The sequence below is a fragment of the Apus apus genome, chromosome 1, assembly GCF_020740795.1.
Source record: "Apus apus isolate bApuApu2 chromosome 1, bApuApu2.pri.cur, whole genome shotgun sequence".
Taxonomy (NCBI): domain Eukaryota; kingdom Metazoa; phylum Chordata; class Aves; order Apodiformes; family Apodidae; genus Apus; species Apus apus.
This window is the reverse complement of record NC_067282.1, coordinates 32,124,914-32,139,341: the sequence shown is the minus strand read 5'-3', so window position 1 is coordinate 32,139,341 and position 14,428 is coordinate 32,124,914. Positions and strand designations below refer to the sequence as shown.

Below are 14,428 nucleotides of genomic sequence, written 5' to 3'. Positions count from 1 at the left end.
ATATAATAATATACCTTGGGTGATGTCTGAGGATCATCAGACACCCATTACATTGGGCAAAAAACGTCGTCTTCACGTAAGGGACAATGTGAGATGTTTCCATGTGTTGAGCACTGTCACTGTACAGCACATCCCGGGGCTGAGAGGGAGAAATGTTGACCTTCCTTTTCTAGATGGGTCATTGTCAGGCCAGGAGTGTGTTTGCTCTCCCCAGATGCTGGCAGAAAGAATAGCAAATGACAAAATGCGAGTATATTTTTTAAATATGAGGCCAAAATAGATGATTGCTCCAGAAGCAAAATCATCTAAGAGCTGAATAATGACTTCCATTGTATGCACAGCAGACAAGCTTAAAGGGTTTAGCATTTAAAGCACTAACAAAACCCCTTCTAATCTAGAGGTTCTGTAAAACAATGGTATTTTCAAATCAGCTTTCCAGATTTGATATATGATTGGGAATTTGATTTTTATTTCTCAGTAAATATATTTGTATATTCTCATTTTTATTAATTTATTAATAAACACAATCACGTGCAATAGCCAACACAACTGATCGACTGTTTTTTAATTGTCCAAATTATGCTACTAGTTGTTTCGTAATAATAAAAAAAAACACCTATATAAACAGAGAAAACTTCTGGTATTCTTGTATCTCTTGTCAGTACTCCCGAGCATGAGTGTTCTTTTTTTTGTTTGATTCTGCATATAGAATATACTACCAAAACCTCCTGCTGCATGTCTGTCTGCTCAAATATTATGTGAGTACATTTGATCAGTGATTAGGGATCTTCAGTCTTAATTTTATCAGCCTAATGGATAAGATCTAACATGACGTTTGCAATCACATTTAACACCTTCTATCAGTAAAGAAGTGGGGAAAAAAAGAAAAGAAAGACTTCTGGAGTCAAAGACTATGAGTCCCTCCCAACTCTTGCACTTCATTCTAATCCATCAATTTTAAATGTAGTTAGGTGAGGCTGGTTATGTTTTAAAATGTTGAATATGCCTTGTTACGACTGCAATCACACCTGCCTGGGCATTCTGTGGTTTTGTTTGTTTGTTTTTCACTTCAAATAAATAATAATCCTAAATGACTGGGTACTGTTACTATCCAGCTAGTGAGTATGAGCAGACTGCATATATAAACAGAACTAGATCCAAATCTGCATTATAAGAGGCAGTTAAAATCACTACTGCTGCTGTGACTGATGCTATTAAAGCAGTATCAATAGGTCAGGACCCACTCCAACCAGCAGCTCTATTCACTCCCTGAAACCAATGAGTGTCAAAGTGCCTTAATAAACTGCGAGAAGAGGTGAAAATATACTGTAACATGGTTTGGGAGGGAATGAGAGTGACACATAACACTGGTCTAAATGCAATGAGAGCAGTCATGAGGGCTGCTGGTTACATACACAAAGAAACATTACTTTCAAGCATTTTACTAATTAAAAATAAATGCATATTAAAAAGCTCTGCAAATCCCAGGGATACAAGAGTGTTTGCTGAATTTCTGAGCAGTGAAATAGCCCTGCCACTCCTTGAGAGATGGGGAAAAGCACAGCTGCTGCTTTGATTTCCCTGGGGTAGTGATGGGCATTAAAGCAGGTGAGAGATGCAGGGCCTGGGGAAAATTTCACCCTGAATTGTTACAATGTAGAGAGACGCTGTCCGGTCAAATATGTTCTGCAATGAAGCATTGTTAAAAGCAAAAACCCAAATTCCCACCTTCTGGGGGCCAAAAAAAAAAAAAAAAAAGAACTAAGAAAAAAGTTTTATTCCTTTCTTCTCCCTTTCTCTCAAAATCTACTGGGAACTGCCTCCACCCTCTCCCAGCTGCCCCATGGGCTGGCCTGGCCTCAGACAGGGCTGTATCCTGTGGGCCCACACATGACATATGAACTGAAACACAACAGACACCTCCTGGGATAAAGAATAAAGCCAAACACTACAGAAAGGTGACTTTAAATAGCATGACAGTAGATATAATTTACAGAAATAATCAAATTAAAGGTTTAAAATTTGATTTACTGCAGAGAATTTTCCTTAAACAACACTTTCTTTTTAATGATAAAGTTAAAGATATCAGTGTTATACTGCTTATAAATCAATGAGAAAGTTTATCCAGTCAACTAATCTGGAAAGTGTATGGTACATTTGCTAATAAATATAATTGTAATATAAAGCTTCTTTTTGAAGGACTGCTGGCAATAAAAGCAGAATGGCTGAAGGAATTTCCATGTAAAAACACATTTGCTAACAGACTTATTAATATGCTGATTCTTTATTGCACTGAGTATCTCACCACATTTTTACAGAACCAAGATATTTGTAATTCACATCTGTGTATGTGCACGTACATGCAGTTGTCCCCGGCAGGGATAATAACCTTCTTGACCTTCTCCTCCCAATTCCTTTCTCTCCAAACAGGAATTGCATCTTCAGCCTTTGTTTTCACATACATAGTTATCATAACAATGCTAACAAGCCTTTGAAAACCTTCTTCCATCCCGTCTTGCCACAGAGTTTCAAAGCTGACCAGGCTTCAAAACACACCCAAGACAGGGGACATTTCTGATGCTCTGGTGAAGATTTCTGCTGCAGGACTGATGAAGTAGAGAATGACCACTAGAAACTGAACTCTTTAAAACACCCATGGCAGTATTTAACAATACCAAACTAGTTGGCCTTCTTCCTTCCAAACATACTGTTCACAGTGTGGTTTGAGCATCTGAGGGAATAAAAGAAATATTATAAGCACTGCAATTCCTCCTTCAGATTTCTGTAAGTACTCTCCCTTGACCTTTTCTTCTATTCAGTTACCCTCAAATTAATAGCAGCAGAGTATCTGCCATGATGCACACCCTCCTGCTAGTTAAATCATACATTCAATTCTTCAAGTATTCCTGTGCTCCTGATGCACAACCAGATGTCTAGTAGATAAAGGCAGATAATTGTCTCATGGGACAAACCAAACATCAGCTGATTAAATTATGAAAGTTTATAACTATCCTGGACATTCAATATACTCCAACACAGATATCTTGCTAAAATAAAATAGATATAATAGGTATTTTTCTTCTTCCTTTATAAAAACAAACTTATGTTCTCATGCCTAGATCTCTCCTTCAGTTTCACCTTCAAAAGGTGCAAGCAAAACAGATCATGAAGGAGCTCTAGCGAAGTGTTAGTAACTTTTTTGTCTCCCAGCCAAAAAGGCACCTCCAGGTACTGAGGCCATCCTGGGGATTCTGGGCAGCAGAGCAGAGAGGCAGCATCTTTGGTCATGCAAATGTGACATGGCAGTAGTCCCCTCCTTGGAAACGCTGGCTGTTGGGTCCTTAAGACCATTTTACCCTTTCCCCTCAATTTTCACAGGCAGAACTGAAATAATCTATTTGTGTTTTGTTTTCCTTCTAAACAGCCACTTTCTCTAGATCTGACAACTCTGAGCACCGTGCCTGATCAGATAATGGATGTTTACACGAGATGGTCAGTGTTTCCAAACTGCTCCATTGTTCTCAGCATCCAGCGGAGAAGCCCCGATGCCTGTCAGGACAAGAAAGCAAGAGCAGAGGAAGGAAGGGTTTCCTGCCTGACAAGAGCAGTCCTGTTTAAATCAGAGATGGAGTTAACTACCCATTGAAACATATGCACACAAAACACTGAAACAGATTGCCTGGCTCTGCCTTGCATAATGTTATCAAATCCCAGCGAACCGTGTTTAATAAAACAGGGTGAGATGATATCCTAGTGCTGACAGCACGGCAGGGGAAGCATCACAAACTGTCCTTTATTTGTTTGTCCCTCTGGAAAAACACTGGCTCCGCTGCCATCCTGTGCTTTACCTCTGCCCCACTGCAATTCTTTGAACACACTAAGTCAGTTGAGACATTTGGGGTGAATTTTACAGCCTGGCTGTCGTAGAGATTCCGATTGCTTTGCTGATTAGAGATCAGTATGTGTTTTATTAATGACTGTGTTTATCCTCAGCTTTAGAGTTCATTTCTCCAGCAGGAGCGGGTTTCTTCTTTGAACTCACACACCGTGACATGCTTAGGCACTTGACAACATGGTAGACGTGAAGATCTGCTGCAAGATCTGGGGGATCTCTTTGGTATCCATGGCAATAAAAGAGCGACCTGCTGGTAGGGTCCTCTGCAGCCTGAGGAGCAGAATGAGGGACAAGACACAATTACCATTTCAAATCTTCTTCCCCACCACTACCCAGGGTTCCTTAAGAATGAATGTTTTTGATGTTTTCCCTTTTGAATACCTTCCCAATCCATGCTGTTCACATCGCTGTTACCATGCAATTAAAGACTTGGGAAATCAGCAGTGGGAGGAAAGACTGGGAGCAGCTAAGCCACTGAAGTCCTTTCAGCAAGACAATCAAGAGTGTTTCTAGAGATTTCTATGCATGTTCACTTTCTGACATGCAAAAACTCTGCTTTGATCAAAGTACCAGTGGCCCCACAAGATATTACCACAACTGGCTTTCTGAAGGCAGCTAGAGATTACTCTGGAAATGAAGAAATTTGCTTACTCTAAATAGATCACTGTGAGCCCACAGCTCCTCTAGTTCAACACCTCCAGCGATTCTAAATCTGCTCTTCGAAATCACAGCAGATTAGATGGAAAGATTTAAGGCCAATATTAGCCTGACACATTTTTATTCACAGCTTAACTTCCCTTAAAAAAGCTAAACAAGATGCATATTACAACTCTCATCTCGCTCATGTCCAGTCAGCAGCCTTGGAATTTGTTTTTTCATTCTTTTTAAAGGAGTTTATGCTCTATACCATTTCCTTAATGCTAAGTCTCACTTTTCAAGTGAGCTTTAAAAAAGCTGCAGCACAGAATTCCCTTCTCCTTCCCCCACAGCAATTACAGGAAGGCTTTGTCTAATTCTGCACTGCCACGTACACAGAGATGCATTTCAGCAGCAGCACTGTGTGCATTTTCCATACCCAGTGAACTAGGCAATTATAAGATCTCCTCTTATACAGCAGGATATGGTCAAAGCTTTTTTTTTTTTTAAAAAAAAACTAATTCCTAGCAGAAGTAAAAGGACCTTCTGTAATTATAATCTTTCAGAATGGGTTCTCTTTTCATGCATAATGCAGCTCTGTTGTACAGACCTGCAGACAAGACTAACGCTGGCCGTGCAGCTGTATCTTTCAAACCTCTTCTGATTAAAGCTCTGTACTCAGGGCCAATTCCCTTCAGGCCTTCTCTCACTCTGCTCCAGGTGAGGACTTGAACAGAAGCAGAGAAGACACTTGATATTTGTGGCTGTAACAGATTTTTGCTGCATGTAGTGTTCCTCAGTGGATGTGAAACCAAGGGACACCCAGGACAGAATTTATTTCTTTTGCTTGTACCCAAACAATTTGAAGTGAAATACGCAGTAGCACTAAAAATAGGCATATTGGCTCAGACTCTACAAAGAATTTATGCCTCAAACATAAGGGGAGTATGTAAGTCAAATTTTTGGCAGTTTTGAAGACCATTAAACTCCAGCTTCTCTTGCTTTAATTGCTTGTCCTAGGCCCACACACATTCAAACCGCATACTGGGCAATAGGGAAGACATCACGTCTCTGTCATGACTATGCAGTGATATTACTGGTGGGAGGGTGGTTTCAGGTGCTCCTTTTGGATGCACAGAATGCTCTGAACTAGCTGGCCATAAGGGCTGTCTGCAAGGGCCCATAAAGCAGGCTCCTCCTTGATACAAGTCAGTAGCTACTGCTTCTCACTAGCAGGTTTATAAACCTCCAGAAAATAGGGATGAGAAGCTCAATGTGAGCCAATAATGTGCACTTGCAGCCCAGAAAGCCAACTGTATCCTGGTCTGCTTCAAGAGGTGTGACCAGCAGGTTGATAGTGATTCTCCCCCTCTATGCTGCTCTCATGAGACCCCACCTGAAGTCCTGTGTTCAGCTTTGGAGCCCCCAGCAAAAGAAGGACATGGAGCTGCTGGAGCAAGTCCAGAGGAGGGCCACAAGGATGGTCAGAGGGCTGGAGCACCTCTCCTACAATGACAGGCTGAGAGAGTTGGGGTTGTTCATCTTGGAAAAGATCTCCAGGGAGATCTTTTATATATGTAAAGGGGATTCATAAGAAGGACAGAAAGAGACTTTTTCCCAGCACCTCTAGTGACAGGACAAGGGGCAACAGTCTTAAACTAAAAGAGAGTAGATTAGATTGGACATAAGAAAGAAATTTTTCATGATGAGGCTGGCACAGGTTGCCCATATAAGTTGTGGATGCCCTGTCCCTGGAAGTGTTCAAGGCCAGGTTGGATGGGGTCCTGAGCAAAGTGGTCTAGTGGGAGGTGTCCTTGCCCATGGCAGGCAGGTTGGACTAGATGATCTTTCAAAGTTCCTTCCAACCCAAATCATTCTATGATTTTATGATACTATGATCAAAACCTTACTGCAGAACATCAGCATGGGCAACTGTGGCTACCTTTACTGCAACAAAAGCATAGATTTATGATGAATGGAAACAGAGAAAGTTACATTAGGCATAAAACAAATATACTTACCTATCTGCCTGGTCTCCTAAGGATCCTATAAATATGGCAAAAGCATTGACTTGAGTATTGGTGCTCAAGACCTGGGCAAACCTTGATGGTGGAATACCGTAGCGTTCGAGGTTTGCGTCGCTCAAGACGATCACGAAATACTCGTCGGCCTCTTCCTTGGCGATTTCACGGATGGCGTGCTCTGTCCCTTCCAAGGTGTTGTCTCCACTCATGCAGAACTGAGCATGGGCATGCATGACCTGTGTGCACAGCAAAACCAAGGGGAAACATGTCATACACTTTTATGAATAAACATCCATTTCAGCTGGCACGGGGGTGTTCTGGTTTGGTTTGTTGGGTTTTTTGGTAGTGGGTGAAGGGCCCAGGGTGGCCCAGGTAAGAAGCTGAGAAGCTCCACCAGCTCCAAACCCAGCCCAGGAGCCATTAGAGGGACAATAGATGCACCTCAGTGATTAACATACAAAAGAACTGAGATAACACCTGAGCAGAGAAGCACATGGGGAAGAAGAGCTGTGCTAGGGAAGGAGAGCTGTGCTGGTGGTTGGTGAGGAAGAAGGGGAAGAAGGTGCCCTAGCAGGAGTTTCCCTGCAGCCCATGGGGAGACGACAGCTGTCCCCCTGCACTCCTGGAGGAACGTGGTGGAACATTCCCTGAAGGCACCAGGAGGGGTGAACTTGGCCAGTGGACATGGATTTTGTGGCCAGAGGATTTGCTGCCTGTGGACTCTGATTACGCAGCTTTGGAAGACCCCGGCACCAGGGGAGTTTGTTCCCGAAGCAGCCCGTGACTCTGTGGGAAGCCCAGGCTGGAGCAGCTCTGGACCTCGTGGGAAGGACTCATGAAGGAGAGGTTCGTGGAGGACTCTCTCCCATGGGAGAGACCCCGTGGGGAAGCAGAGAAGGACTGTAAGGAATCCTTCTTCCTGAGGAGGATGGCTTGGCAAGAACCACCAGCCTTTGATCAGCTGCAGTTTGAGTAGCTACATTCCTGCCTATTTACGGAAAAAAAAAACAACCCGGGGTTTAGTTTCCTAATATTGTGACTGACTCCTGCCTGTTTATAATTTGCAGTAGACTTCCAAACCCTAAGAGTGCTACATTTGTTATCAAATATTTGACTCATGGCATTGGCAGCAAGGTTTAAGAATACTGAAACAGTTTATTTGAGCTATTATGAAGTAAATACACTGTTTGCATTGATGAAGCTGTTTCCTGTGCAGAAGGCAAGGAATTCTAAACATTGGAAAATCCAGTCCTTCTAACCCAAGTAACTGCTGAAAAATACTTTCTGGAGGAAGCTCAAACACACAGTTCTAACCTATCAATCTGCCAAGCAGGTAAATCCTGCAATGCACTCAGTTTTTCTGCATCCTCCTGCAGTAAAGTATTAATGAATACACTCACTTTGCAATTGTGATTTAACACATTTTGAGTCTAGTATTGACACAGTTTACCACTGCTACTGTGACACATCACATCTTGAAGGTACCAGACTAAACCAATGGCCTGGTATCCCTCTATGGTTTAAATTAGTCACTTATGCAGTAATAATATCACTACACTTTTCAGGCAGAGCTATCTGTATCACTGGTACGATGTCTGGAACTTCCTGTATCCTTTGACAGGCAAAGTGACACATTTATGACACAGCAGTCCAGAAAAAGGCACATTCAGCTTCTACTATTTGGACACAATTTGTTTTCTGTCATGTCTCTGAAAGGTCTTGTTTCTGTTTTATGCAAATACACAGACTTTGCTTTCTTGTCTTTATTTTAATTATTTATTTCACTCTCTTTATGTTTTGTATCCTGTGACCTACCTACAATTTTTTCTTTGCAGTCATAATATCCTTAATTATATATCATCACTTATCAGAAGGACTTACCTTAAGAATCTCTAATCTTTGCTTATTGTTCTTGGGAACTTTGTCACTCCCAACCAAGGCGATGTTGAAGCCATCTCCTGAATGTCCAACGATATCATACTGCAAGAAAGAAACCTCATCACTCATCTGTCAGTCACAAATGGCCCTTGGGTCACAATGACACGAGACAGACCAAAGGCAATTTGCCTACAACAAGAAAACCCAAATACTGTTCCCTGCTTCTGTTCATGAGCTTTAAGGGAACTACTTGCAATTTCTCACTGACATGAAAACACGGGAAAGAACTGCTAAAAAATGAAACTAAAGAATAGTTACTTATTTCCATGGTCTGTTTTCCACCTCATCCCACCAACTGCAGAGCGGTGATGCATAAGATCAAGAGCTCGCCCTCTCACATTGTCTGTGTATTTTTTTTTAAGTAGCAGTTTTCATCCTCTTGAGTCTGACAAACAAGAAGTGCATTGTTTGAGAGTAGGTCCCATGTTTGATGGATCGCTTTGGTGACCTCATTCTGCTTTGAAAAAAGTTTTACAAGACTTCACTTTTGGAAAACCAGCACTCCTTATTTTTGTGCATAACAGATCAAAGTGATTGCTGAAGGTATGTTGAGAAGTTGAATTCCAAGAGTCTCTGTATGTTTTCAAAGGAGATGATGTGGGTATCATTCTCCTGTGGATGATGCTGCAAAAACATGGCATGTAGAGCTGTAATAGTTCAAATATGTTGTTGAACAAATGATGTAATACTGGGAAGGCCTTTGTTTTATGTGAGAGTTTTATTGTCATTACATGAAAACCAAGACAAGCTGAGTTATGGCAAGGTCCTGACCTGCCCTTTGTGTGGTGGATGTGGCAGTCACCCCAGGGGGAATTCATGAGCAGGACAAAAGTGGATTCAAGAGCTGTCTACATCAAGCAATAGAGCACAGTGCACAGATCCTGAGCCTGGAGAGACCTGAGCTGGCAACTCCTCAACATGAACATGCCTGTATTTAACCCTGACTAGCTGGCACAGACCTGTCTTTAGTTGACAGGGAGCCCCTGTGTAATATTTCACCTTTCTGTCATCTTTTATTCAAGTCCCTGCTGGGTTCACCATCTGTGAAGTCCCACATAATCATCTGGTAAGAGGCATGTCTTATCCTCAAATGTTTTCTGAATATTCTTTCATATTGAGGACTACTTTATTTAGTAGAAGCTGGGTTCTGGAGGCTGGGAAAATGGTGTTCTTTATAGACAAAGCTCTTAATTGTTTCCATAGCACTAATTTGCTTAAAAATGTATCAAGAGTAAAAGAAAGCTACAGTAGCTGGAACAACATTTTTAAAGGTGACACCTCCCTCTGCAAAACAGCAAATGTGCCACATTATTTCACCCAGAGTCAAATAATTTAATGACAACCTCACACAGCCAAGACTTCCTTCCCCTAGGAAATCTTTATATAACCTATTCCCCATGTAGTCTCATTTAACTCTGCTCTGTTGGCTTTTCCCATTCCTGTTCTCAGCTCTTCCATTTCTTGTGTTTGCTACTCAGCCTCATATAAAGCTTCCAGTTTGACACTTGCTTTCTCATCAAAACGTATTTCCTATCATCAATAATGCTTCAGACTCTCTTTCCTGATGAATATTTAGTTGGTGTTTCTGTCTCCCCTGAGCCATTACCTTCCCTGGAGAAAAGACCTGGCAAATGAAAATACACAAATTCTGAAAATGATGTTGAGGTTACATTCAACATACTTCTGAATTAAGACAGGGATAAATACAAAACGTGAACCACACACCAAGAGAGCCTGCATGTGTATTGTTTTAAAAACTAGAGATTATTCAAATCAGACGAGCTAAATAAAGCAGTGGTTTAATGGAGCAGAAAATAACACAATGCTGATGTGGTTCTTACGTAATGTCAGAAACGTCCACAGATCTTCAGGGTAGGCTGTTAATTACAAACCCCTGCATGTCCTTTGCTGAGCAGTTTTGTATTTTAAATCAACATCCTAATTACGTAAAGCAAAAAGCTGTCATTCTCCTCTGTAAAAAGGCTGCTGATTCCTTCGTAACAAGCTCCTTCACAGTACTTGATGGGCCTCTCCCAGCGGGTATCCTGGTATCAGCTCTGCCATGCTGAGTTCATGGGAATAGGCCAAACTTTGCTATTTGGGAATATCACTTCGGTTCTTGGCACACACTTGCATCAGACCAACCTTTCGTCTCAAAAAGGCTGGCTTCAAACTCAGTGTGACAGTCTGCCTAAAGGGAACTGCTGTAGCTCCTAGATGAGACACCAGAGGCTGACCCTACAGTTGGGCCTTCTCCACATTCTTGCACAAGGTGGGAACGTACAACCCGGGTATGGGCGAGGTGAGGCTGAAATGATCTGAGCAAACTATCGCAGGCACGCAAAGGCGTTCACCTGGGAACATCATGTCCTGTCTGCTCCCTCCTTGGCTAGCTCCTTGCATGCACCTGAGTATGTATACTTACATTTAACTGATGTTATCTGCTTTTTTTTATTCTTTCGTGTCAGTTTACTATGCTATTTGTGATTTTAAAAATGTGGTGAGGCAGCAGAGAAGGAGTGGCTGTTTGCTTCCTCTTGGCTGCTGCATTCTGGGTCTAGTAGGGCCTCCTGAAAAGCAGGGTGAGATCTTGTCATGCTGTGGAAGAGAAGTGCTGTGGTCACCAGCCCTCATATGCTGGTATTCATGGTTCCCTGATCCTCCTGGAAATCAAGTCAAGGACCAGGAATAGCCAAATCCTAATGAGTATGAAGTTGCTTTGGGGCAGATTAGCTCCCCAGACAGTGAGGCTGGATGACTTGTGCCCCAGCAAAGGAGGGGATGGAAACATACCAGCACTGACTTGGATTGACTTCAGTCAACATAGGACTGCAGCCTGGAAGACCCTTCCTGGGACAGAGGGATGGTAGCAGGCTCACAGCCAAGCTTGAGAGGTGACAGGAAGGAGGTGTTTACCCCACAGAATGTATGGAGTCTACCACAATTCAGGAGTACAGAGTTTGGGACAGAAGTAAAACTGGAGTGAAGAAGCCAACTCTGCAAGGGCAAAGGAGTAGCATTTAAATCTCTCACCCATGTTTTCTTTCCTAAATTATTACCTCTTCCTGATTTGTGTTCTAGTAAAATGAACTCTTAGTTATTTGATGTTATCTTGGTGTGCTCATTGTAAAGAAAAGGTGCAGACAGCTCCACAGCCCTGGCCAACTAGGAACCCCAACACCTGCAGACACACAAGGACTTTGTCAAAGCTAGTTTCCTTCCTTCACAGTAGCTAAAGACAAACACAGAAAAGGGGCCTCTGAGATGCAAGGATCCATGTATTTTTCTCATAAATTCCCTAGGAGAATTTAAGGAGATGGAGTTACAAGTGAGACAAGAGCTGTGATATGATCTTACTCAGTACTGAGTTTTCTTTTGTTTTACAAAATAGATTGCAAGCATAGGCTCCCAGGGCAAATCCAGCAGCAAAATATGTTTGCTACAGTGTGGACTTAATTGAATTAACTTATTATTGTGGTGGACAGGAGCTTGTTTTCCAAAAGTCTCAGGTACACTGGGACAAGAACTGCTCTACTCAGAGCTGTGAGCACACAATATGTAAACACGTCTCTCCAAATAGTGTAATTTTGTTGGTTTCTTTCCTCACCGGTCTAAACAATCCCTATTCCACTGTCACACTTTGCACTGAGTGGAGGGTTGCTGCTGCCTAAAATGGGTAAAATGGAAGACTTCGTCTTCTGCAGCTGCCATGCCAAAAGGTTTCTTTTCTGAAGGCATTGATAAAAGCTGAAAGATGCATACTGAATGTAAAAGGCAGCGTGAATCAGACATTCTTCTGCCAGAGGGCTAGATCTTGATAAGTAACATCTTCTTTGGACAACACTGAACATTATTTTTTTTCCGCCTTCATTTTAAACCATTTGTTTATTATTTAAAAGAAACTGCCAAGTATGTGAAACTTTTTTTTTTTTTTTTTCCCCCTGAAGTAACAGAGCTGCCTCCATAGTAAAGTCTACAAATGGGAGTGCTGAAATGGGCATATAAAATCTGCAATACCTCTTTAATATAGCAATAAATAACAATTCTAGCTTTTCCTACCGGTTACAAAATATGCTATTTATTGTACCACTGGCAAGTTTTTTAAGGGCTTCATAAAATTGCTGTTGAATAATTTACTGGACATGCCTCCTAAACCTGCCATCATGCATGCAAATGATGGCAATTAGGGATGATATAAAACCATACGGGTTGTATGACAGACAACATATTACCTCAGATGAAACAAAGAGCAAACTGCCTTTCTGTACATTTTCAAATAATTGGCACCTAAAATGAGATGTACAGAAGATGTGAGAACTTTAGCCCTACAAAATAACTTGCTTCTTATAACTTAAATGTGTAAGTGATGCATCCACACATTCAAAGGGGTCAAGGGGCATTTGTAGGAGCATATTTAACCTCCATTAGGATAAGACTGAGAATGTGGCTTCTGTTACCTCAATCACTCCCACTGTTTTCTTTAATAAAGCACTTCAGAGGAAGCATGGATGAGATGACATTGCAGGAGGGCTCTGAAACATGGCTGTTAATCTAAACGAATTTCCCAACTGTGGGATGAGCCTCCCATTTCTCCCTGGACAAGGAATGATTCACTACCTGTACTTATGGGAAACAGAAGCAGGCAGGATGTCCTTCACAAGCATAAAAAGCTGACAAATATCTGCTGACACTTGCTGGGACTTTTTATGAAGGGTAACTTCATAAAGGGTAACTTGGTACAGTCACATCCCCAATAGTTAGCTCTTCTGTGTTAGAAGGCAAGGAGTAAGAACTCGCTGCTTTCATTCATAAACATAAACTGGGATCTACCTGGCTGGAGAGCAGCCCTGTGGGAAGGGACCTGGGGGTCTCAGTGGATAACAAGTTCAACAGGAGTGAGCAGTGTGCTGCAGTGGCAAAGAAAGCCAACGGGATGCTGGGCTGCATCAACAAGGGCATCACGAGCAGAGACAAAGAAGTCATCACCCCACTCTACTCAGCACTTGGCAGACCACACCTGGAGTACTGAGTTCAGTTTTGGTCCCTGCTCTACAAAAAGGATGGGACAGACTGGAGAGGGTCCAGAGAAGGGTCACAAGGATGATCAGAGGACTGGAGAATCTGTCATAGGAGGAGAGGCTGAGAGAACTGGGTTTGCTCAACCTAGAGAAGGCTTAGGGGAGACTTCATTACCATGTTCCAGTACTTAAAGGGTGGCTACCAAGAAGATGGAGACTCCCTACTTACAAGGAGTCACACGGAAAAGACAAGGGGTAATGGACACCAGTTACTCCTGGGGAAATTCTGATTGGACACAAGAGGCAAATTTTTGACCGTGAGGACAATCAAACATTGGAATAGTCTCCCAAGGGGAGTGGTAGATTCCCCCACATTGAACAGTTTTATGTCTCAGCTTGACAGGGTGCTCAGCCATCTCATATAAACTATAGTAGTACCTAGAACGGTTGAACCAGATGAACCTTGAGGTCACTTCCAACCTGGCATTCTGTGATTCATTCAGTGGTGTAAAACCCAATCAGCCAATCAACATCATCAGTGACACCAAAGGATACCACACATGGGGAAAGTGCAGCTGGTAGGATAAAACCCCAAAGGAAAAGCCCAGCTGATTAATTCACAACCTTATCTAGCAGAAAACTAAACTAAGCAATGGCACAAAAGTGATCTTGAGCAAAGGCTAAGAACTGGGTTCCAAAGTTTACACTGCAGTTAGATAGCAAAAGGGAACTTCACTGAGTAAATCCTCTTTGAATGCTTTGCACAACAAGCCTGATGGTCCTATAGTTCAGCAAATGTTGTACAAGAAACCCCTCATATTTGCAGCACATGTTGTTATGACACTATCTAATGGGTGGGTGAAAGGAGGATGGAGCCAGACTCCTTTCAGTAGTTCCAGTGACAGGATGAGGGGCAA

General features: G+C 42.2%; 1 protein-coding gene across 1 annotated transcript in view; it reads right to left on the bottom strand.

The window, feature by feature from the left end:
* Positions 1-440: 440 nt before the first annotated feature.
* VWA8 (von Willebrand factor A domain containing 8) overlaps positions 441-14,428 on the bottom strand; it is a 184,770-nt gene continuing 170,782 nt past the window's right edge. The window contains exons 43-45 of the mRNA XM_051609029.1: positions 8,437-8,535; positions 6,553-6,791; positions 441-4,165 (exon numbers count right to left, since the gene is read on the bottom strand). Coding sequence (XP_051464989.1) covers positions 4,057-4,165; positions 6,553-6,791; positions 8,437-8,535 — 447 coding nt within the window. The 3' untranslated portion in view covers positions 441-4,056. The remainder of the gene's footprint in view (positions 4,166-6,552; positions 6,792-8,436; positions 8,536-14,428) is intronic.